The 25,317-nt window shown below is 38.9% G+C and overlaps 1 protein-coding gene across 5 annotated transcripts in view; it reads left to right on the forward strand.

Annotated features, from left to right (window-relative positions):
* LOC103144025 (synaptotagmin-2-like) overlaps positions 1–25,317 on the forward strand; it is a 62,294-nt gene that overhangs the window by 30,224 nt on the left and 6,753 nt on the right. For 3 of the 5 annotated variants that reach the window (XM_016675701.1, XM_007560786.2, XM_007560790.2), the window contains exons 3-5: positions 2,063–2,121; positions 20,815–21,026; positions 21,357–21,514. In XM_016675701.1, coding sequence (XP_016531187.1) covers positions 20,834–21,026; positions 21,357–21,514 — 351 coding nt within the window. In that variant the 5' untranslated portion in view covers positions 2,063–2,121; positions 20,815–20,833. Of the gene's footprint in view, positions 1–2,062; positions 2,122–8,982; positions 9,294–20,814; positions 21,027–21,356; positions 21,515–25,317 lie in introns of those variants that run through there. The other 2 variants (XM_007560788.2, XM_007560787.2) reach the window with 2 other exon arrangements.

The raw sequence follows: 25,317 nt of genomic DNA on the forward strand, positions 1-25,317 counted from the left end.
TATATATATATATAATATGTATATATAATGTCAGCCATCTTGTTATCTAAGAGTACCTCAAGCTGTTTTTTTTGGCAATAAAAGCCTGCTTATACTGGTTATGAAAACATAGTTTTTTTTGTATTTTGTTGCAGTGTACACATAGGTAAGTTAAATTATATGAATTACAATAAGTACGTAACTAAAATCTCACTAACTTTGCGGATTTAAATGGGATGACAGGCATTTTCTTCACTGAAGTGCACAAATGAATTTGAAAATCTCCCCCAATGGAAGTTTTTGATGACACAATTACAATAACTCAATTATGTCTACTGAGTCATGAAATTGATTGATTTTATAAAGCACAGTGGGAAAATTGCGCCTCAAATAGACACAAAGTCTCTAAACATTTGAGACTGCAAATACAATTTGAGGAACCACAAATGTCTGTTGCTCCTCTAGTCAGCAAATTTGAGATTCAACACCTTAAAGAAAAATAAATGTTAGAAATGTTAAATGTTATTGTTAGACCATAGATAATTATTTTATTATTTTGAGATCCACTTTGACAAAAGCTGATCTTCCCTAAAGCAGGAAGCCATCTCTTTTTGTCTCAACAAATAGATTTTTTTCACCTTACAAGCATAAATTTCAACCTACTTAATTGGTGTTTATACCAACAGTAAAGCATAATTATGAAGCAAAACATAACAATGTTAAACTTTTTACAAATTAAAATCTGGCTGCCTCTATTCTTAATCAAATCAACAATAATGAGTTGACTTGAGAAGTAATCTACCGGTAATTAATAAGTAAGGACCACTTGTGTGTAATCTTACTCCAAACCTCTAGGGGGTGGGGTGGGGCAGAGGGCAGGTGAATTGAGTCTCAAGGGAAAAAAACCCAATATTAAAATATACTATGCAGTTCTGAAACAGTATGCATGAAGCCAAAACTGTGTTACTGTCATTCAGATGCAGCATATATTAACTTTAGGTTCATTTTTACAGGCTTGAACTAAAGCACTTGACTTAAGCTTCCTTAACTACTTTCCTTTTGCTTTTCTCTGTACTATCATCTCAGTTTTCCTTCACTCCTGAGAGCAGAGCATTGTACAGATGCTGGAGTGTTGATGTTAGTGTGGATGCAGCTAAACACAGGGAAGTCCTTGGAAAATAGTTCAGTAAGTAGTTCAGGAGTAGGAATAATTTGTTTACATAAAAGCACACTGGCAACATTTTGTTAGAATTTATCAATTTAAAACGTTTTCTGAGAGAAATACAATCAGTATGTATGGCCATGGCCGTACAGATATGTTCATGAAGGTCCAGCATGCTACTCAGAAAGAGCAGCATAGAAATATGAAAACTTGCATAATTCTTTAAGAGGGCATGCTCTGCTTATGCTCAAAGATCAATTGAGACAGACAGCTTAATTTTCTTTAAACATTACCAATGTCAAAGTGTACTGGATCTGGTTAATGCTAGTTAAATAAGCCAGTTAAGTAAATATTCTGTTAAAAAGCTTTTCGTGCAGGAGGAAGGATTTAATTCTGCTAAAATTATACAAAATGAAATAAGATCTATTATAAATGATAGGCACCTGCTCCATTATAAATTATAGTTTTGGTTATTAACAAAAAAAGTAATAATTCTTTTGTAAAAAGATTATAATTTTTATTGTTTTACAATTGTGTGACTTAAACTGATGTTCTGTACTTTTCCAAATGTTCATTAGACTGCTGTTACAATAATGAGATTGAATTAGTTCATTTGTTGGTGGGCAGCAGTGTGCAACAAATTGGCTGCCAGCAATCTTTTACATGTCCCCCACTTTTATGGATTTAAGCAGATTTAGACATCAGGTTGTCTTTGTGACAAGGAGACGTTTTTTGTCAGGTTTGTTTGTGTTTCAGTGGTTATGTAAGGTGCCATCTTAATATACATCCCAGTTGTTCTGTAATTGGAAGAGTAACAAGACATCGCCATTTATGTAAACCGTACTTCGTTCCAAACCAAACTTGGTTCGTTGCAAAGTGTTTTTCTTTCCTAATTTCACTTTATTTATTTTTTTCTTCTAGGACTTTGGACTGAAAACACTCACTGTGATAACTTCCAGCTAAGACAACAGATTTTGGCTGTGAGTATGCCAGAAGTAGATCTCCCTTGTGTTTGACTATACCATTTGAGATTTTCAAATATATGAGAAAAAAGAAATGGATAGAAATTTACTCACCCCATAAGAAAGAGCCACAGCTATTGCTGTGACTGTCCTTTTTTTTTTTACTGGGGACAGATCACTGCACATTGATACCCACCTTCATCCTCTGCAGAAATCCAGCCTCCATATGTGCCCTTACTGTCCACTGATGTCATGGCCCAGTTGGCAGACAATCCATGGCTGGATGCTTTCTGAAGCTGTCCAACAATATAACACTCTTATGAGCTGTAGGGTTGAAGCAGCAACTGGCCTGAGAGGCAGATCTTCTTGAATTTTGTTTAGAATTGAGATACGATGGAAGGTTTTTTTAAACTTCACACTGATTTACTCCATGTTTTCCCATGCACATCCGATATTTATGTCACAAATCAGCTGAATGTAAATTGATTTGAGTTTGGTGCTCGGTCACATGTTGTAGGTTCGACTAGATGTCAGAATGAAGCATGGGCTGAGTTTTCCCATCTGTTCTTAAAAAAAAAAAAAAGAGGAGGCAGCCAACTGCAGTGTGAACAGAGCAGGAAAGGCGTGCTGAGGATGAAGGAGCAGCCCAGTGTGAACAAGCATGATTTAGTGTTAGATTTGCTCTTTATACGCCATGCTTCAGCATTTCCCCCACTCGCCAGCACTCAGTTGATTAATCCCAGTCATTTTTATGAGTGATGTAAGCGTGAGTACCACAGCGGCTACAGAAAGCTAATAAAACCTACTGGAAAACATCAGCGCCTAGAAGGGCAGTTATGGGCTGCTGCTTTGAAACTCGTTTAATTCGTCTCTCTCTGCCCTCTGCCAGCCTCATTAATACTAACTTTAGTTAGCTCAAAATCTATTCAGAGACATTCCCTACATTGGAGGCTGCTGTCGAAATCTGATATTTACATACTCAGCATGAAGACATAATCCTTTTCCTCACTGTCGGACACTGAAGCATGCTAGACCTTTTCTGTGTTGGGATGGGTCAAGTCACCCAAATTATTTCTGTTGTCTGAATATCAAAACACACAAAGAGAGCTTGCATTGTAGAAAGTCATAATTTCAATACATTTCTACAGTATTTGGTACAATGGCCAGTTAAAAAGAAAACCTTGGTTAGCTGCTTTGGGTCTCCTCCCACAAGCTTCTCTATTTAGTTTGCTGGAATTTTGGTCTATTCCTTCAGACAGAACTGCTGTAACTGAATCAGACTTTGTTCACACATTCGTTTTCAGCTTTGGCCACAATTTTTCTAAAAGACTGAGATTAGGGTTCTAAAATGGACACCCCAAAATATTTGTCTTTGTTATCTCTTATTCACATTATAACTAGTTTGACTGTATGTTTAGGTGACTTCTCTATTTGGATGACGATTTCTGTCCAAGCTTAACTTTTTTGGCCGATGTCTTGAGATGTTGCTAAAATATTTCCATGTTTTGTACTTTTTTGTACAACAGGCCATTATGGGACAAAGTAAATAAATTAAATGCCTGTTTAAAAATATTTGTTAAAACTGTCACTATTTTGTGACGTGGGACAATAGTGACAAAAACTTAATTAGATAATATTGAAACCGATGAAATTTGAATTACAAGTAAATTGAAACAAAAAAAAATTAACATAACTAAAGTAGGATTTATATTTAAAATGTAGATATTAGTCATATCTATAGTACATTCTTATCTACTAAAACCTAAGGTAAAATTTTTGGGTACATCTGGCTTGATGTTATGAACAATTTCAAGATCAAATCCACCTCCTGCACTCTCGCCCGATGCTTTTTAAAAAGCAGCTTTGGGGCTCATTATGGAGGCGACAGCAGCAGTGAGGTTTCCCTCTCACTCTTCCTGATCTGAATGAGCCAACATGATGAAATGCACAGCATCGCATTATTGCGTCACCTCACGTCTGCCACAACCAGGCAGAGAAACAGAACCAGATCTAATGCTAAACTGCCACTGTGGCATGCAATATTTATCATGGCTACATGAAAGCAGCAATCAGTGAAAAGATGGTGCAGATGGAACAGACTCACACAGCTTTCTGTTTGCAAGCCTAACCTCCTCTGATAAACAGCACCAGTCCTTTTGTTTGCAAATGAAGCTCCAGTTCTCATGTTACTTATGATGAAAATAAGCATTAGAGTTTCTTTTTGTACTTCCTTTTACCCCATTTTGGTTAGGATTTATTACAGCCTCCATGAAGTAGATCATACATAAGCAAGAGGAAAGGTTTTACGGAGATAGGCACATGCAGCATCCCAAGAACATGCAGAAAGAGAAAAGTTAAACTATGCAGCCTGAAGGACACAACAGGAAGATAGAGTGGCTTTCAAACACGTACACACCGCTGTTAAAATGCCTGGATTGTGTCGCCCAGGAGCGTGGACCTTCATAAATCATTTCAAACGTTTTGCCACTTTTATAGTGACATACGTCCTGTTCCAAGGGAACAGGAAAACAGATGAATGTGTTACATGAAAATAATGTTAAACATAAAATACAACCATAACCTGGTTTGCATAAATGCAGGCGCTATAAAACAAATGTTTTATTGAAATGCCTTATAAATCAGATTCTGCAATAAGCATTTTTAGGTTTTACAGCAGTGATGGTGCTGCTGTGATAGTTGGGGAAAACATTGGTCAAAAAAAGACGTACTCAAATACTGACGAAAAGGAAGGCTTCCAAGAGGCCGACAATGGCAAAAGTACTTCTAATAAATACTTGCATTATAAAATGTGCCGAATTTATCCCTTATTTTCCATAGGTTTATGAATTTATAGAGTAGGGTTGAGAGACAGAAGTCCAATTTTCCAGAGAAAACATAAAAAAATCTGAAAATGTTGTTGGAATATGTCAATGTCAAATTTATTTATATAGCACTTTACAACAAGTATAAAACTGCACCAAAGTGCTGTACAAAAACAACAACACAAATGACAAAACAGAACACAAAACAATACAATTAAATGCCAAAGAGTGAGTTTTAAGAAGAATGAGTTTTAAGAAGCGATTTAAAATGATCCAGGCTGTGGGCAGATCTAATCTGGAAAGGTAAGTTATTCCATAAAACAGGAGCAGCAACAGAAAAAGCTCGATCTCCTTTCCTCTTAAGTTGAGTTCGAGGAACTGTAAGTAATAACTGATTATTTGATCGTAAAGTTCTGGACACAGACTGGAAATTTAAAAGGTCCCGAAGATAAGGAGGGGCTAACCCATTTAAAACTTTAAAAGTTAACAAAAGAATCTTAAAATCTATACGATGGCATGGTCTAATTAAACCCAACTCAAAGCTTTTGGCCCCAATTTCAACAGTTTCAACACTGAAACAACACTGCAAGTTATCACAAGAACATAGACTGTAGTAACACATGGTGGTGGCAGCATCATGGTTTGGGGTGGGGCTCTTCTTCTGAAGGTTTTGAAAGCTAAAGATTTTTCATTTTTCAGCATTGCAGGGAATCCAAACATTCACCCAAAATCAACATAATTGCTACCTGGGGGGAAATGTAAAGTTTTGGAATGGCTAAGTAGCAGTCTAGAAATAAATTTGATGGAAGATGTCCTCGAGGCTTAATATTCTTGCATTTTTTTCTGGTCTTCTGAAGTGAGATTCTGTGAGATGCATTCATGTCAGTGTAAGTAATGCACAAAAAACATACGGTGCTATACGTCATTTTCTTTCAAAACTCAGATCGGTGCATTTTAATGGCTTCACAGTCAGCTTTTGATACATGCTGCATGTGTGCTTTATTAAATATGTATTCCAGCTTTCACTGAATCTCTCTGGAGGCTTGGCCTGTTTAGTTTGAAGTCAAGTCTGATGGATTTTTTTTTCTCCTTCCTTTACTCCTTACTTGATGAAATTGTGCTGATAATTATTGGATTATCCATACATACATTTAGTATCTGCTGAAGTGGCAGTGATAAGCAGCATAAATCTATGTCAAGAATAAAAGTATTAGCCTCATGTCTCTACAAGTCAGTGCTTCTGTGCGCCTCCTGCATGATAGAAAAGGCACCAGCGCCGGTCACGATGGGTTTATCCAACAAGCTATGAATCTTGGTTGGATCAATATTCTGTTCCCACTCAGCCACTAAAACAAACCTGCCAGGGCTTCAGGGCGACAGACTGCAAGAAATGTGTTACTCTGACTGCACAAAAAAAAAAAAAAGAGTTGTTTATGAGTTAAACATTTTGGATGCAGAAAGAACAATTACTGTTATGCTTTAGGTGCACATTGCGAATGAGTTTGACTTGCTCTTTTTCACTGTTATATAAAACAATATGGAGGTGTACTGCTGCAGAGAGATCAGAGGCATACCCTGTCAGGATGTCTCTCAGTTCTGTCTCACAGATTTTAAAAGTAAGACGTAGAACTTCTGACAAGTCAACTAAAAAGTCACAAACCAGGACAACTCAGCCGTATAATGCTTAACCCACATGACATGTGCTGTAGAATAATGTGAGAAATGAAAGAATTCACCTTTTTGTTTTGAAGTTCTTTGAGGTCCCTTTTGATGCATCAATAACAAAATCTAACCTTACCCTCCAAGTACAAAGTGGGCCCCTTTGCACAAAAATTGGGCTAAAATGTGACAGTTTTTTTACTTGTAAGGGGTGGATTTTGGTGAAAAACACATTATGCGAATTAAATTTGTTGACAGTTTGTAGAAGTCTATGCTTCTGGAAAGTTTGGCTTTCAAAAATGTTACCATCAAAGCTCTCCTGGGGAGCCATACACCATCTCAATAGATCTGTTTAAAACAAAACCTGCTCCAAATGTTGTTGCTTCATCTAAGGCACTAACACTCGAATAACACATGTTCAGCTCATTAGAAAACATAAAAGTCTCAAAAACATGACTTCCAAACAAACACTTTTTTGTTTATGCCTCATAAATAGATTTGTTTGCTGCTCTGAGGCAACTGGAACATTTTAATCTAGCCAGGTGTTTGTTTTAAGCCCCATCTAGTTTTGCTCAAATGTTTGCTTATTTTATCAAGCCATGATAAAATGGCTTGATAACCATTATATGACCAAAGATGGTGTTAAACAATGTAAATAAACAATGTTTACCACCATTGTGGTAAATAAACACCATCTTTGGTTCATAAACCGACATATTTGTCGGTTTATGAAAGCTTTAAACCGACATTAGCCACATTTTTAAAAAATGTGACTTGCTTCATTGGGCATCACAGACTTTGTTGCAGCAAAGTCTGTGACATGACCACATAAATCAGAGGTAGCAAGACAGCTAGTAGCAGTGCTATTAATAATTACTATTTTAGAACAAAAACTTTCCTAGCTGCAAGTTGCTGAAATTTTCCACTTGCCAGAAATTTGTAAAACAAAAAAAAGTTTGTTTTATTCTCAGCGTGGCACTGAACTGTAGTGTTTTAATGTCAGGTTGTAGCTGCAAAAGAGACCGAAGAAGAACTTATGATTGACTTGTCTTTATTTTCTCTTTTGAGACTGTGAGCATTCATATAAAAAGTTCATGTGAAAGTTGGGACCACCTGGATAATTAAGGCGGATTCTTAGTAGCTTAATCAACACTGGCACTATTACATTCCTCAGCTACAGCCAACTTTCCAAATTAGATTATTTTTATTACCCTGTTGCTATAAAATAAATAAATCTCTGCTAGTGCATACAGTATTTTACTTTCTTGAACTTAGGTGGCAATACATACTTACACTGAAACTAGTCTTATCCTTTAAGGCTTGCCAATTTTGTTAACCGAGTGAATTGCTGTTGTATAATAGGGGACCATTTACAAACATGTCTACTTTTCTTGTCTCACCTCCCCTTTAATTAGTTTATCACTTCTTATTAAAAGCAGGTTTGCAGCTGTATAATTAGAATAAAAGTAAAACAAAGCAAAATAAAAAAAAAAAAACACAGTATTCTTCACTCTTTCTGCTTCCCATTTTTACTGATTAAGACTACGTTGATCTTTGGATCAAGTTCTCTTTGCTGGCCAATAAGGTGTGTGATTCATTTGGGAGGAGGACTATAATTCTTGGCGACACACAGCAACACCCAAAGGGCTCCGAAGTGTCTGGCTCACCACTGGTGTTAAGCAAAGAAGGCTGTCATTATGTCGTATTGAGGAGATTTACAGAAGCGCTTTGCTGAAAAATATGGTAAAATATGGCAGTGTTTTAGACTTTTGGGACTTTCAAAAAAAAAACCTTTTTATAAACTTCAGAGGTTTGGTAACGCAGGATGGAATGGCAAACATATGTAGGTCAGCTAAAGTTTTTAAAATACACGTACACACCATTTTTTATTATTTGCTTATAATGCTAATATCAAAAATTTAAATTATTCTTGATGACAGTGGCAGTAGTGAAAGTACAAATAACTACTGTTGTAACAACTCAGCAAGCAAAAACTTTGTCCTTTTCCTCTTTTTATCTCAGATTAATCTTTTGTGCCGTAACCCTTTCTTTTTTTTCTTTTTGTTTTTTTTATTTACATCCACTTTCCCCCACACTGAGTTGCAGCTCAGGGACATATCTGATTTCCATGGATTCCCAGGGTAGCAGCAGCTCTCTTTGAATGAGAGTACGGATGCTGGTGGCTCCCACAATCCCACAAGCATATGGATGCTTTTGGTCTGCCCTTACGCGTCGGGACACAGATAGCTGCGTGCAGCGCCCTGTGAGCAGCATCGCAAATCAGTCGTCCGAGCAGCGAGCACCGCTGGTGCGGAGGGAAGGGGTGGGAGATAAAGGGGGAAAAGCTAGGAGAGGGAAGGAGAGGTGAAAAGGAGGGGAGGGGGATCCTTTCAGGCTAAGAGACAGAGTGGAGAGAGGAAGAGTATGAGGGGATGGAGAGATACAGCGGTGGGGGTAGTTACAGAGCGAGTGAATGCGTGTGTGTGTGTGGGTATGCATTCGTGTGTGTGTGTGTGTGTGTGAGTGTGTATGCAGGAGAACAAGTATTGCTGCAGTGGAAACAGTGCGAAGAGGACTGCAGTTTCTGATGCTGATGGGAGAGCGGTCGAGGCACATCATCCAGGCACTGTCATTTTAACCCCAAGTGCCTGTTTGGTGAAGGGGTTTGCCCGTTGTGGAGAACAGGATTACGCAATTACGGTAGCGCTGGTAAGGGTGTATTTCAACTCTGTTCTTGGGATTGCAGGAACACTACGTATGAGGAATCTGTAATAGCTTATTGGCTATAGTAGTGTTGTATTTTCACCCGCAACAAGAAAGTTAGTATTTATATCATTGTGTTTTCCTGATTACACCACGGTGAAACTGTGTATTAGTCTCTGTTTTGTGCTGTTGCAACTTTACTCCAAGCTACATTAATGTCTCCCTATTAAATACTCAGTTACTTGCATCCTAGTCTGTCCTATAAAATGAAGTCATAAGTCATGTCCTCCTTAGTACAGAGCTTTTGTATGAATTTTGGATGAGTTGTGGTTTTTAACAGTGGTACTCAATTATTTTCATTGATCATGCCGTGGTTAGCCTCTGCTGCTAGGTGCACCCCTCTCTCGGAGAGTCTCCTGGAGGCTGCCTTGCTGACAGATACCCTGCTTACCTTTTTAGTCTCACCAGCATCTCGAACACTGACAAGGAGCCGGGAAGAGCCAGAACAGGGCATGCTACTCTTATGAATTCCCAGGACAGATGTGTTGTATCTGTATATCGTAACAAAACAGGAGCCAGCCCCCCCTCTGGTCTTTACCTTTAAAGGCTGAGTAATCCAACGTAAAAAGAGGCTGACAGTTGTGCTGAGGAGTATAAAGAGATGGGTGGGGATTTTATAAAGTGCTGCAGGATGCTCTTTTTTTCCCTGCTGTGCCTCATGGGACATTTAGCTCAGGCAGCACTGAGGTGACTGTACCAAGGACAAAAACCTATCTTTGGGCTGCTTGCACTTCATACTGGTGGCTGCTGACTCTTATGCTTCTGGCTGGAACCTGTCATTAGCATCGTTATGTGTAAGAGGTTCATTTCATCCAAATTCCTCATAACAAATCGACCACAACAAAGTGCGATGGAAATTGTGCTTTGAATACTATCATTCTTAAAAAGTATATCTCTTTAGGTGGGGTTCTTTACTATGCACATATTTCTCTGACACCACATATCCTCATATGACCTGAAGTGAAACCTTGAAATATGATCCACGTTTACTATCTGGGTTTTTCACAGCAGTCAGTGTTTTATGTCTTGAGCAAATGATTTCTGAGGTTTTAGAAATGCAGTTAACAATAAACACTACTATATTAAATACACACAAAAACTGGTATTCTGGTATAAAATTCAGTCGGAATGTAAAAAGTAGCTGCCTGATATTGTGCAAGTCAATAATATCTCACGAAACCACTCTGACTCATTGGAGTATCAAAAGACAATACTTCTGATTGCCTATTTCCTCTACATCAGGCTCCAGTGTCAAACTATATTCAGCAGAAACAGGATAGGAAACCAGGGAGCTTTTGAGCTGTTGCTAAGTGTATTCTGCTGTTTGTGTGTGTGGGGAGGAGTGATACAGCAATGGTGAGTGTTCAGGTGGGTCAAAACATCCACCCATGCATGCATTGTCTGTACCTGTGTGTCCTCACACAGGGTTGAGAGTGGTCAGCGTGTCCTCCTAGAGGCAAATAGCTAAAAGGCAAGTTACACCCACAGGTTTACAACGCATCGGAGAGGCATAAAAGGCAAACAGCCATTCCCACACATTCATACTTGGGGCAAAGTAGAATTTTAAGTTACTTTCACTCTCATATTTCTGGACTGGGCCAGAAACCAGAATATCCAGAGAACACATATGCATGTTCCAGGAGAACATGCAAAATACACAATGAAAGCTGGTTGGATTGGATCTGAATCCAAAACCTTGCTGCAAGGCACCAGTGGCAACTATTGCACCACTATGCAGAACCTTCAAAATATACATAAAAAATTCTGTGGTCCATTGCTCACCTGCCCATTGTTGAATGTGGTGACCATAAATACTGGCACCTTGACTGGTCTGTGGCTACAAAGCTCCACTGTTGGACCGAACCACAGTCTAGGTTTTGTCCTCCATGTGTATCAGTGAGACTTAACCTTGCATGGCTGTGTTCTCAATTATTTTCTTGGATCACTTTTTATAGCTAAGTTTTAACTGCAGCTTCAGTTTTGGCCATGATCTGAGTCAGTTGTCTTGCCATTGTAGTTTAGGTTTTAGCAAACTTCCTAACACCAAGACCTTACATATGTCCATTTTCCAGCTCCTGACATGTCATCTATGAAGCTCACTGTCTTATATTGCGCCAATTAACTGATGGAAAGATAGCTGTGGTATTATAATTTATTTCCTGATTGGTTTATACCAGTTATTATTTATTTAATCTCCACCAATAGTTGAGTGCTATTGCTGCATGTCTACTTTGATAAGGCCAATAATACAGAGGACTGTGATAATGAGCATGCTCTGATTGTTCTTACTTGCCCATTGTTGAAGGCCTCGGGGTCAATACTGGCACCTTGACCCGTGTGTGGCTACTCAGCCAAACATGAAGGAAACTACATTTAGCTGCTCTTTTGGATCTGACCACAGGTCAGCATTTGCTCTCCTTGTGTGTCAGTGAGGTTTGACCACCCATTTCTCTGTCCCCAATTTATCTCTGTTATGTCCGTGGTCCACTTTTTGTAGCTGATGTTCACTGCAGCTTGGGCCATCAAGAGCTGCAGTTTTGTACATGATCTAAGTCAGTACAAATACGAAGCTCACTAACTGGCTTATACTGTGAGATTCACGTCATCTGTCAGTCATTACAATGCTATGCCTGATTGGTGTGTCCCAGTTATTATTTATTTTAACTCCACCAAACAATGTTTATGTTGTGCGCTACTGCTGCATGTTTACTTCTCTAATGCCAATAGCGCAGAGGAGTATGTGATACTGAGCATGCTCTGATCGTTCTTTTTTTTTTTGTCAGGCTTTAAAACATTTAGACAGGCTCATTAAGTCTGTACCTCAGGCAGCCGCTCCCAGTGGCTCTCACACTAAGAAATACTCTCAGAGTCTCTCATACATAATCAGAAAAATGAGACGAGGCTTTGAAGTTCACCAGTCTCCTTTCCTTTTTCTTGTTTGCTCCCTTCCAAGAAGGCAGCAGACGCCCAAATGCTGAAAGTGCTCAAAGAGGAAGAGAGAAAGGAAAGAGGCTTACTGTAATAGTGTAGGCTTCAAATAATTCAAGCAATATTCTGGTAGAGTGGGTGTGCCCTCCTGGGGCTACGTCGCTGCTGTTGTCCAAACTCTTGCAACTTTATTGAAACATTCTCTCTAAGCTTATATTTGTATGCTTTCTAAATGCAAATTATTGCTGAAAAGGATCTTACTTGGATATCTCATTGAACGCCACCAGCTCTTCACCCTGCACTGAGGGCTGAGCCTTCCCAGGCTTGGGCCCTGGCCCATTTGCTGATGTGTCTCTGGCAGACAACAGCAGGGCGCCTCGGTGTTAAACGGTCAGATGCTGTCACAAATCACACACATCCTGCTGTGCTGACAGAGCAGTTTGGCTTCCTTTAAACTGTGGAGCCAGCTGTCATTGTGGGGTGTTGTGAGATTTTTACCTTCTTGCATTTTCTGTCTGTGTTGCTTTATGGTGGAAATAGAGGTTTGTGACGGTTAAATAGAGTACAAATTAGAACAGGCAACACTAGAGGTTAACGACATTGACTTTTCAGAGACATTTTTGAATTAATTATATTTTTGGATGAATGCAACTTGACAGGTGGTCAAGTCGCATAGTTGGTGTATTTGTTTTGTTTGCGTACAGGTAGATGTATTTCAGCATTTTAGTAGATAATCTGATGACCTGCAGATTATTTCCTTGCCATCAAATCCTCAAAGAAAGTTCTGTGTTTTGAGATTTGGTATTGGCGGAGAAATTAAGAATTTGCGATTCACTTTTCATGAGAGCCAGCAGAGATCTAACATAAATAAAACTGAGAAGTGCATGCTGTTAGATTCCCCTCCCACTGAAACGAGAGCTTGAGAAATCAGGAAACCTCTTATTCAGAGAGTCTCGCCAACTTGTGATTACATCCACTGGAGAAATATTTTCATATTTCAAAATTTTGTAGCTCCTCTTGTGGGAGTTGTAATTCCAGACCCAGTGTGGCAGCTTCAGCCTCCAGATCTACATTGAAATGCCTGTAAGAAGTCATCTTTCTGAGGCAAAAGACAAAATCGCGTGACAAAAGCATCTGCAACAAGCCCCCGTTGAGACATCGTATTATGCACAAGCAGGTGAATGCGGAACACCTGGAATAATGAAACCTACAAAATAATAATGCATCCGAGCATTAATTGTGCAGCACTACACAATAATTATTGGGATTCCATGTAACGTGTGGTGCTAGTATAAATAAGGTCTATTCCTTCATATTTTAGCTTCTAAACTAATTTGAGAGTAAATTATAAATTTGGCCATTACAATGACAGCTTGTTAAATTTCAAACCACCATCTCTTCATTCGTTTTGTCTGCTTTTCCTGCATTTTATTGTTTCAGTGTATACGAAATGAATCTTTGATACTCTGAATACCTACTGGTTTCACCTCAAAATCTAGTGAATAGACTTAAGAGTAGTAAATCTTTTTCCTCATCTCATTCTCCACCTGAAAGGATGGAAGCAAATAGCTCAATATGACAGGCTGCTTCTTTAATATTTCCGTTATTTCCGTCGCCTGAAAACCATTTTTCACTTACGGCCTCCTTTGCTAAGAATTTTCCCCTCTGAATGTTATTAGACGTTGCTTATCTGCCGTGGTGCAGGAGACCCTCTGCTCGTGTCACATTTCCTCTACGCAGTTTTACATGCAGATTGGGTCACTGTCTGCGTGACAGAATGATTAATCGGCCTATCGGGAGACAGGGGAAGGGGCCGTGCTGAGGGGGACCAGGGAGGATGTATGGCAACTGGCTGTAAATGATGCCCGAAGTGCCTCGGCTCAGGATTCAAATGCTGGCGCCTCACTCCTCCTTTCCAAGTATCCCTCCTGATAATAGCTGAGTCACAGCCGCGGGTGAGAATGAGCATTGTTTTATCTATGCAAGCAGGTTTGTAAATGAGCCTGTCTGCACCGCCCTTTGGGTCAAGACCAGCAGAGGTGTACGAATGTGAGGCCTTTTTCTCTAATTGTCTTTAGCGAGATGAAGCATAAAATAACTTTCTGACATCCTTATCTCGGCTACTGGCCTCCCATCAGTAGGACATCGCGATGCTCTTGCATTTGTGGACATGGAGGTGTAATTGCCCTGATAGTATCACTGATTGATGGTCAGTTTTTCCCTCAAGGATCTTTATAACGTTTATGTTTATCTGAAAAGCATTTGTGCTCCCCTCCCCCCAGGCTGAACACAGTGTGCTATTTAAAATGTCCAGGCGTGGATGGAAGCATGAGCTGTTTAGCTGACAGAGTTAAAGTTCAGTTGCTGAGTGAGAGTTAGTAAATGTCATCAGAAAGTAAGCCTGTAAAGTTGTCCTACCATGAATTATTTTGTCCTGCTGCAAGTCCACTCTTGACTGAATGTTGCATCTTAATGTATTAGAACGGTATGTGAAGCATTAACCTTTAGGAGAATGCCACTCTAAGAGAGCATGCTCTGTCGGGACCAATGCCCCGTTCACAGAGTTAAAGGAAGTGATTCACGTCAAAATGCCACTAAGCTTTATGAAAGAAAACATGATCATGTAGTGTTCTCCTAGAACTTTTCACGAGGCTGAAGCAGAGAAATATGAGGCTATTTAACCATTACAGTATATAATCAGTGTAGATTGACCAAAGGCCTAGGTCGTTTCTTTGTTCACTCTTTATTAGTTTTTTATTTTTTTATGATTGTGTATGGTGAATTAAATGTGTAGATTTGTCCATATTTGGGTTCATTTTTTTGTTGAAAGACCCATTGATGAACCACTTCTGATTTCCTGCTAGAGTCCATAATATTTACTAAGACTCTGTTGGTACTTCAGGTTCAAGAGAAGTTCCCCCATATCAATTATTTTCCACAGTAATTAACGGTGGGCCTGAGGTGAATTTATTCTTATTCATCATAATCTATGTTGCTGAAAAGCTAAATCTTAATGTCATCTGACTGAATAAATAGTTCCAGTTAACATCCCAGCAAGGATGTTAACTTATGGCAGGAGAGTGCTTTCTCCTGACAACTGATCAGCTGATGTGCGGCGTCAAACGGTCTGGTTAAATTTTCTTAACCTTCTCCCCTTGTCACTCTCTCTCTCTCTCTCTCTCTCTCTCTCTCTCTCTGTTTATACACATATAATGTAAAATCAGAGCAAAACTATTCACTAAAAGACTATACAATGTTGTTATTGCACACCACGGAAATCACCCATTCTCATATATGCATAAGTGCTAAAGAGTTCCAAATTGTGAAAACATTGAAATGTGTTAGTTAATTGTTGTGTTTTAATCTTCGCAAAGAGGAACTATGCAGTCTGGGCTGCTTTCATTGATGTATTTGAGCTGAAGACTTTTTGGTTAACAATGTCTGGTTCTGGCACACCGTTTTGGAACATGAGCTGCGACTTCAGCTTTTGCCAAAGCCTTGTCATGTTTTGGCTCTCTGTCATGAAATGATAAAAGAGCTAGTGCTATGTAACCACAGTAGACAACCTTGAAGAAATATGTCTCTGTCATGCACTTAATATTTATTTTTTACTGAAAACAACAAAGGATTTTCATTGTTCTATTTCTTCTCAAGTCATTTGGAAGACAAGCGCTCAAGTGAATATTTTGCTTTTCTACATTAAGCAGTTGTAAATTTGGGTAAGTTCAAGAGAGCTTCGCTGTGATTACCATAGATTCGGATGTTCACAGTTCAGAGCACATCCAACTGAAAATAGTCTCAGAATATATTCAGACTTACTTCAGCGGACTCTCTCATATTTCTGTGGTAAATAGCAAGCACTGCAGCCATCAGTATCCACCCTGTAATCTTATTAAAATTGACTAAAATGACACCATTATGACTGCGGGAGCCCCAAGTCCATTTCAGTTGAGGAGAATTGCCATGAAGTAGCAAGCATTCAGAATCAAAGCCGCACATTATCTCTAATTGAACCAAGTCCAGTTTTTCAGTTCAGCTCTTCCAAAGCAGGAATTTTTCTCACTAAGAGATTCTCTAAAATATTTCCTTCTTTGTTCTGTAGCTGGCTCAGTTCACGTTTTCTTCTTAAATCAAGTTCCCAAGAGATCAGAGGTCAGCTGTGACTCAGTGCTAATAGAGCCAATATTTTTATCTTGTAGCAAACCTTAATGGGTGTTTCTCATAATTCTGAAATGTATAGGTTATGCTTTAAATAGTTCATTGGGATTCAGATGATGAAATCACATAGTATGAAAAATCCAAGTATTAATCATATCACATGCTCAATGAGAATTATCTCTAACTGCTTCAACCTGAATCAAAGAATATGAAGTAAAGGGATTTCCTAATGCGTAGAACTTTGCAAATATCTGAATTAATGCAAATTTTCTAAGGAAACCAACCCATGTTAATGCAACCATCACATCAGTTAGACTTGGAGGAAATGAAGCTGCACAGGATGCACCGCTAGTTCAGCTGGAGGCCAACCACTCAGCCCACCCACACATAACCCGTAATGTCACAGATGGCGGGGGCCTCTGTGGGGACTTGAATTATGTCACTGGGGACATATTATTTAGTTTTCTTTGCATTTTTTAGAACCCATACCACCCAGTGACTAATGGCATCCTAGTAGCTATTTCTGTTGTTCGTCTTCGAACACAACAGCATATTCACAGTCCCTAATATTCGATACTTAATTTGTCGCCCCAATGCTCCTAACCGTTGCCCCGAGGAACAGTCGTGTGACTCTGGTCCCAATTTACTCTTTGAGAGGCCATTTTGAAAGTGATTGGCAAAATGTTTTTAGGCTTTGAACCACATATGAAGTTTGAATGAAAATATGGGTTATGATTTCCACTTGCACAGATCGGCCATCTGCCGACAGCTGCTGCAGACGCAACTGTCTGTGCTGGAGGGAAGCAAATGTGGCTGACTGGTTTTAGATAGTTAATTAATTGCTGTTTGTGGTACTTGTTGTCATCCTGTAAAACAGCTGCATGGCTTTAGCTCCCCATCTTTAGGTTGTTTTGTCTTGGAGCTGACATGGATGCTAATAAGCTCCTGATAAACACCCACTACCCCTCCTCCCCCACATAACCACACTCTTAACAAACTGACTTACGTGCCACTTGGGTTTTCCTATGAGTGGAAAGTTTGGTTCACTGATCCTATATCACACATGTTTTTATTGTAACAGATTTAGATGCTATGTTAAACTATAACATATAACCATTTTTCAGTCAGTTTCTCTCTTCATCAATCCTACCATGTGATTCCATATTTCATTTATAGAACCTGAAAAAGATTTTACATGTCACTCAGATGTGTGATTTCTTTCCCATAAATCAAATTAATGACAAATGATCACATACGTTTATTTTTAACACTATTCTAACTCACAACCCAATCCTGTTGTGTTGCATCAGCCAAACTAAATCACCATAAACACAGCAGTTTATCACCATGCAGAAATACAACAGTTTCTATATTTGAAGAGAATTACTCTCATGTAAGTAAGGTTTATAATGGCTTCATCAAAAACAAACAAAAGGACAAACAAAAAAGCCCTCTATGTCAGTCTGACGAGGCTCACATTTTGCATTGTTTTGTCACTGGACTTAGCTGATAAATTAAGCATCAGGATAATAACAAAGTTGTCCACAACTGAAATTCATTTGAGCATCACTCCTTCTTTCAATGTGCTCTATCAGAAGTGTGACCAAGAAATCAAAGCAGAAATATGTATCAGTGCTACATTATGGCTAGATATTGGTGGTGTGATATCACTCTCATATGTCCTGCTTCACAAATCCCTTTCCAGGTGAATCATAGTTGAAATTACAGTATGCAGATTATCTCCTATAGATTTCAGATAATACTTTGGCCACGGAGACGTACGGAAATCTTGATCTCAGTTTCTTAGAGTGGGCCTCACATTGTTAGAGTCTGAGTCATTATAATTAGTTAAAATAAAATTGCTTGGCTGCACTTTCTAAAGGAGCCTCAAGCATGAGCTGGCCCTTATCACAAAATCCACTGCTCAGAGTTGGATGGAGATTAAGCAGTTTTATCTTCGAGCAAGCCGGATGTGGTAAACACACTCGAAAAGTGATTTTACTAGAAACAATACAAGAGACATGATGTTTCTCAAAAAATTAAAAAGTCCCACCTGAAAAAGTACACTTAAAAGAGAAGGATGGATTTTATGATGCTTTCCAAAATCTTTACACAGAAAACAATTTCGACTATGTCTATCATCAAGAGACCAAAGATTTGCTCTGTGCTGTTACGCGGCCCCTGTGAAAACAAAAGGTCCCTTTGCTCTAAGACGAAGCACAATGTAAAGAAGCCATTAAAACTTTAGATAAACATTAAAGCCAGTTAACTTGTTCTTTACTGTAAACAATGCAATCTTGTTGTAAAAACCCCATTCTGAGTCCAGGCAATGACACCTAAATCTTAATCTTTAAGTAAGATTTTTCCAAAGCTTCTTCAGCCCCAAACAAATTGTCTGAAAACTGAAAAGTGAAAAGATGCCCACTCGTACAAAGAGAGGTCTGAATGTGATTTAAAGCTGTTCTGGGTTGATGACATGGCCTACCTTAGCTTACACTTCAGCATCCTTGGTTTGTATAACATATGACATGACATAAGCGGATGTGTAGGTTCTCAGTGCAGAAGACCATACAAACCTGGATAGTCTTGTTTGTCATCTGAATGTACGTTAATTTTGTTGCACATGCGTCAGCAGCCTCAGTTTACAGGACTTTATCTATTTTAACCTTGGTTAAAAGATTAATTTAGGAGTAGCGTTTCAAAATCTGACTGGCTTATACAGCTTTCTCTTCCTCTGTGAGTAAGTGCTGACGTTAAAACAGGGCTGATGGAGATCATAAAATGGTTTTTGGTCTATGTTCTTTTTGTCCTCTATGGAGGCTGTAGAGGACAGACCCACAGCTGTTAATTAAATTGATACACTTTAATCTGATTGGGGGGACGGGGGACAAACAGAATAAAATAGACATTTCTTCTTTTGTGACCTTTAAACACTGTCATAGCAAAGCATGAAATATAATTCAGGCACAACGGTAGAGATGTATGTTTTTTAAGATAATCTCATTTTGAATATGATAGATTGTTTTGAGTAATTTTCTTCGCCCACACAAAATTTTATAACTTCTCTGTAGCAGAGTTCCCATTTCAATATATTTACCAAGTAGTTTCATCAGCAGAAAAAAAGTTTTTCCTCCATCTCACATTTTTTTTGAAGATGTATAACCCAGTCCATGGCCCTGAATAATATAAGCTTATCCTTCCTGCTGTTAGCCTCAGTTTGAATAATTGATATGCAGCAATAAATAGAAACGGCATCTCTGGCAGCAACTTGAAAATTGGCACTTGAGAAATGGGAGATTCATCTTTTTCGCAAACCAACATGTTAAAAAATAAAATGAGGAGCCCCAGTCATTTTGTGCTGTGCCTGTCATTTGTCTTTGCTTCCCTTGCAATCATTCACTCAGCACTCTGAAGGTAGGCTGCTTTCAACTGCACTTCATGTTCGGAGATATCGGGAACCACAAAGTGCCCTGTTACAACTGTCGTTTAGGTCTGTGCAGATACTTAACCTATTTCTTGCTTGGCCAAACAGCCAAGCAGGTCAGGTACTCACGGCTTAATATCGGAAACAGTATTACAGAAAACCAAATTAGGTTTCAGTTACAAACAGTTCCTTTTCTCGAGATTCTAGTAATTTATCCCTAGTAATTTTCTATCATAAAAAGTGGGAACAAAAATGTTCATCATTGTATGCCCTGTCCCTTGTGAAAGTTTTCAGGTAAAAGAGCCAAAATGACAAGTTTTGGGAACTTGTAAATTCCCTTTCTTTCACACAGATGTTCATGTTAGTGCCATGCAGGTTTCACTTTCCCCCCTGAGCACTGAGGTGCCTCGTGTCTATAATGAAAAAAAAAACTATTTAAATTGCATGCAACCACCAGATAATGCAGTTAGGAAAGTTTTCAGGTGTATTTGTGAGTACACTACAATACAGTATGATATATTGTAATGCCCCCCATCTCATTAGGGAAATTTACCCTGTATTCAAAAAAGTCACTTAGCTAACCGGTGAAAGAATATGCACAAAGCAGTAACCAGTTGCATTACTAATCACAGTGCAATGCAGGAATGCAAGCTACACCATCCACATTGCACTTACCTCATTTAGAAGAAAAACTGTGAGCTAAACCATTACTCTAGGATTTGGGTGTGGGTATTGTTTTATCCAGGTACATCTTTTTTGAGGTCCTGTCTGGCTTAAGAAGATGAGTTTGCATGTTGAAGAATCTGCTGAAGTTACAACAATAACAGGCAGAACACCAGCTGTTTGTTTATGTAACGCATATCCTAATTTATTTGATATAACTGTACCTGTGTCGCCAAATGTCAAGTCTTTGAAAGTTTAATGCTGATGATTGTGTCTTTTCATGCTGTTTTTCAGGGACTGAGCAGCCTTAGTGATGAAGTTTAACTTGTTCAAGCAAGAAACAACGCCTATGGTCGCAGCAAAACCAACGGGGGCCAGTGACTCGACGGTTACTCCAGCCCCCGTAGGGTTAGTCTCCACTGGAAACGCCACGGAGCCAGTCAACAAGAACGATGCCTTTGATGAGATCAAAAACAAGTTCCTGAATGAAATCGACAAGATCCCACGTGAGTGCCAGGCAAAACCCAAAACTCTTATTGACGTGGCTCTCAACAATTATTTTGGAATTAGATTTTCTCTTTTGCTGCAGGCATCATCAGTCCTATAATGTCTTTATTTGATATTGATCACTGGCTGCTCTTCCTAATGGCAGGGAAATCTAATTGTCATCCAATGTAATTGCTAACCTTCCACCTCTTACTAAATCTGTGTGGCCTGGGGCATGACATGAAGCAGCCTAAATGATCACTTGGTCAGACTTCAGATTATGTGCTTCTCGTCTTTTGTTTCTGAATGGGGCTGTTCCGTCTTTGAACTGGTCTGTGTGTTCTCCTCAGTGCCATCCTGGGCCATCATTGCCATTGCCGTGGTCGCTGCTTTACTGATTCTAACGTGTTGCTTCTGCATCATCAAGAAATGCTGTTGCAAGAAGAAGAAGAACAAGAAGGGCAAGAAGGGGAAGGGTGACATGGGAATGAAGAACTTAAAAGGCGAGGTATGTTTCACTGATACAGGTTGCGTCACAGCTAGGAAAATCTATATTGTTACTGCATATGAGCCACAAATAACTGACCCATTCATGACCCTATTAGCTAATGTCTGTTGGGTTTAATGTGAGGCGCTGTGGTGGAATAAAGATAAAAAAAGATGAGTCATACGCACGACTCAGCTAATTTATTACACTTTAGTGCAGCAGTACGAACATATTATTTTTCTTCTTAAAGTTATTTAGATTACTGATTAGACATGAACAAAGTTGCATACTGTGTTGATGTCTCTCTAACCCGGTCAAGAATTTTTCACAGATTTTGATTGCACTGTTTGTCAACCATAATTATTTGTTTCATTCTCTCTTTCTTTCTCTGTTATTCAATGTATTTGTCATAAATGTTATTGTTGCTCTTTCTTTCATGTGGGCTTTGGGGTTTGAGTAAAAAAATGACAGGGTCCTTGCCTGCACAGCCTCCTTTATGACTGCCTCTCTTACATTCAATTTATAGTCATTATCAAAAATTACTAGCTTGCACTAAAAGTTGCCTCAGGACGTAAAAATTCAATTGTGTGCTGATGCGAATTGAACACGGTAAAAAAAAGCAGGTATTATAAAACATAAAAGCACACAACTGAGCCAATAAGGAGGCTTTTCTATCTGTCATTTTTCTCACTCCCTGCAGAGCAGCTTACTGCATTTGCTGTGATTACCCTTCTTTGGTGTCTGCTGTGAGTTCAATCTCTTCCTTTGTCTCTGCTCTCCTCCTTCCTGCTTTGTGTCTTATATGTGCTCCGTGTATCTTGACTGTGGTGGACTTCTCTGTCTACGGTAGGTCTGACAGCACACGGCACCCCTCTCTGGCTGCTCTGTGTAAGCACAGACCAGGGCAGGGCGGCGGCGGTGCTGGAGGGTGGGGCGGGTGGAAGGGTTGTGCTGGGCTGGGCTGGGCTTGGAGGGGTTGGATTGCAGTGATGATGACAATGATTGCTATGGCTTCCCTAGTTTTTTGCAAGTTTTGGTGCTGCAGGTGCTTGAGGACTCGATGGGAACAATTAAGCTGCTTTGCAGAATCCACTAAACTGTTATGCTGCACCAACTGCCATGTCTTGACAATCCAGAGATTGCAGTTTTGTTTTGCTTTTTTTTTTTTTTTTTTTTTTTTTTTTTTTTTTTTTTTTTTTGCAAAAATAAGTGAAAAAAAATCTCTATATGGTTTGAAGTGAACATGAAACTCATCCTATGGTTAAGCCTTTGAATGTTGAGCGCACTGAGCAACTCACTAGAGATCACTAACATGCATGTGCAAGGGTTAAGCTGGGTATTTGTCAAATATCGGCTGTAACTTTATTTACCTAAAAGCACAAAGCAAGCTTCTGCTAGGACAGAAGTCAATTGCCGAGCACAATCACAACTGGTGTCTCACCAACTATTCCTCTGTATCTTGACTCGGGTATAAAATTCATTCCGTTACCTGGTTGTACAAATAAGCTCCTCGTTTTACGACAGATGAATAGTCTGCATCTCTTGACAAAGACCAGCATACGCCCTTGCAGTAGGTTACCATTGAATGGCCACAACTTGACTTGAGAGTAACTTTCCTGGATGACCCATGCTGCTGACATACTAGGTGAAAGTCATTGATGCCCCCTCTTCCCTAAAGCCCTTGGGTCTCACTGAAGAGATATGGTGGCCCTGAATGGATGCCTAGATTAGCAATAAATAGAGGCCTGAAACAACTCAGTCCAAAATCAACTTGTCTGTTTCTGTGGACAATTTACTTACTAAACCTAAAACTGAGCTCCGATGTTACTCAGCAAAAGGCATTCATCCAGGCACAGTATCTGCATCTCTGAGCTCCTACAGGAAGTATGACAAGAACCAAATCTTATGCATATAGCATGATACCTTCATGGATTTGTACATTATACTTAGGACATATAGGTGGATAAATTTTTGGACCTTACAAAAATTTGTGACTTTTTTTTTAAATACTTATTGCCTCTCAGATTTTTATAAAACATCTACACTTACCATCAGAAATAAACTTGAATCCTGCATTGTGTGGCCTGGCATGCTTGAATGAAAGACATTAGCACAACACAGCCACAGAATCCAACATAAACGGACGCAGGGTGAGAAAGGGAGTGTGTGTGTGTGTGTGTGTGTGTGTGTGTATGAGAGAGTGTGCTAAGCATGCTTGAGAGTCTGCATGTAAGCAAAATGTGTCCTGTGTGTTCAGCTGATTTTCTCCAGCTGAGCAGAAACAGAGCTGAAGTTACCAACTTTGGACCTAAAGAGGAACGATCAAGAATCGGCACACATCTTCAGTTATTACATATGTAGGATTAAAGGGCTACTGTCTAAGCAAGATCTAAAGAAACTCACCCATGCGTTTATCTTCAGTCACACTAATTACTGCAGCAGTCCTTCTGCTGGCTCCCTGTAGCTCAGAGAAGAGACTTTTAAATAATTTTGTTAATTTATCATTCATTGAATGGCTTAGCACCTAAATACAACAACAACATACAGCTGTTGTTGTTGTATCAACCTTCCGGACCACTCAGGTCTTTTGGCTCTGGTCTGCTCTGAATTCCCCGAATCAGAAGCTGACATGGAGAAGTAGCGTTATGTTTTTATGCTCCTCTAATCTGGAACAGACTTCCAGTAAAACTGCAAAACTGCCGAAACACTGAGTGCCTTTAAATCACGACTAAAACCCACCATGTTAGACCCACCTGGGGAACACTGATCAATATATTTTTATACATTTATATATAAATAAATATATGTATTTGTTTCTTGATTTTGATGGTGGCGTGTGGAAAAATGTAACTTTTCTTGCTTGTTTCATAATTGGTTACTGTACTGTGTTTTTATGGTGTAAAGCACTTTGAACTGCCCTGTTGCTGAAATATGCTCTATAAATAAACTTGACTTGACTTGACTTGACTTGTGATAAGTTCTGCATTGAATGTGTTTATTGTTTATTTGTGAGTGTGTGTTATGTTCTTCTAGCTTATCAGTGAGTAGTGGAGCCTCTAGTTTCATGAAGACTTTGTCAAAAAGAGTCATACATCAATTTGTCATGACACTATTGTATCATGTGTGCTGAATAAGTTTATTTCTTTAAAATATAGTGAGATTTTTCCACCTGAGTGATGGAGATTCCTGCCAAAGCCATAAGAGTGTAACATTATTGTAGCAAAGATATTCAATACTTGCCTTTCATAACTCTTAATTTGACAAAAGCCTGCTGGTTTAATTTTTTCCCATTGTCAAAAGTTATTGTCCTTACATAAACCTCATGAAGTGGGACATTTTTACAACCAGAGTCTGACAACTGAAAATTCCCCCATCATAAAGATGCAAGAAAGCTTTATGTTACTTTAGAAATCACATTATTTGACACTGTTGATATAAAAAAAGGAAAACACAATTTTCAGTCTTTTTCAATTTATTCTTGTAAAAACCAATTAGGCCAGAGATCACTTTGTGTATATTATCATAGCATGTTTGAGGCTCTGGGGATGAAGCATTTGTTTTCCAACTAAAAGATGAAAGTTTATATCCTCAGTACCTCTTTGTGTCAGATCACTGGTCACTATGTTACACCTTGCTCTTTGTTTTGCAATTTATTATATTCAGCAACTCTCAAAATTGTAGCATACGGCATAGTCTGTTAAAATGACGTGTGATATATATAAAAGTAAAAGTCTGATAAATCATTTCAAAACTATTTCCTCATAAAATTGGCACAATTACGTACTGTACAATTAAAGTGAAAACCAAACACCTTTATTTCAGAA

The sequence above is a fragment of the Poecilia formosa genome, unplaced genomic scaffold, assembly GCF_000485575.1.
Source record: "Poecilia formosa unplaced genomic scaffold, Poecilia_formosa-5.1.2 Scaffold120, whole genome shotgun sequence".
NCBI classification, from domain to species: domain Eukaryota; kingdom Metazoa; phylum Chordata; class Actinopteri; order Cyprinodontiformes; family Poeciliidae; genus Poecilia; species Poecilia formosa.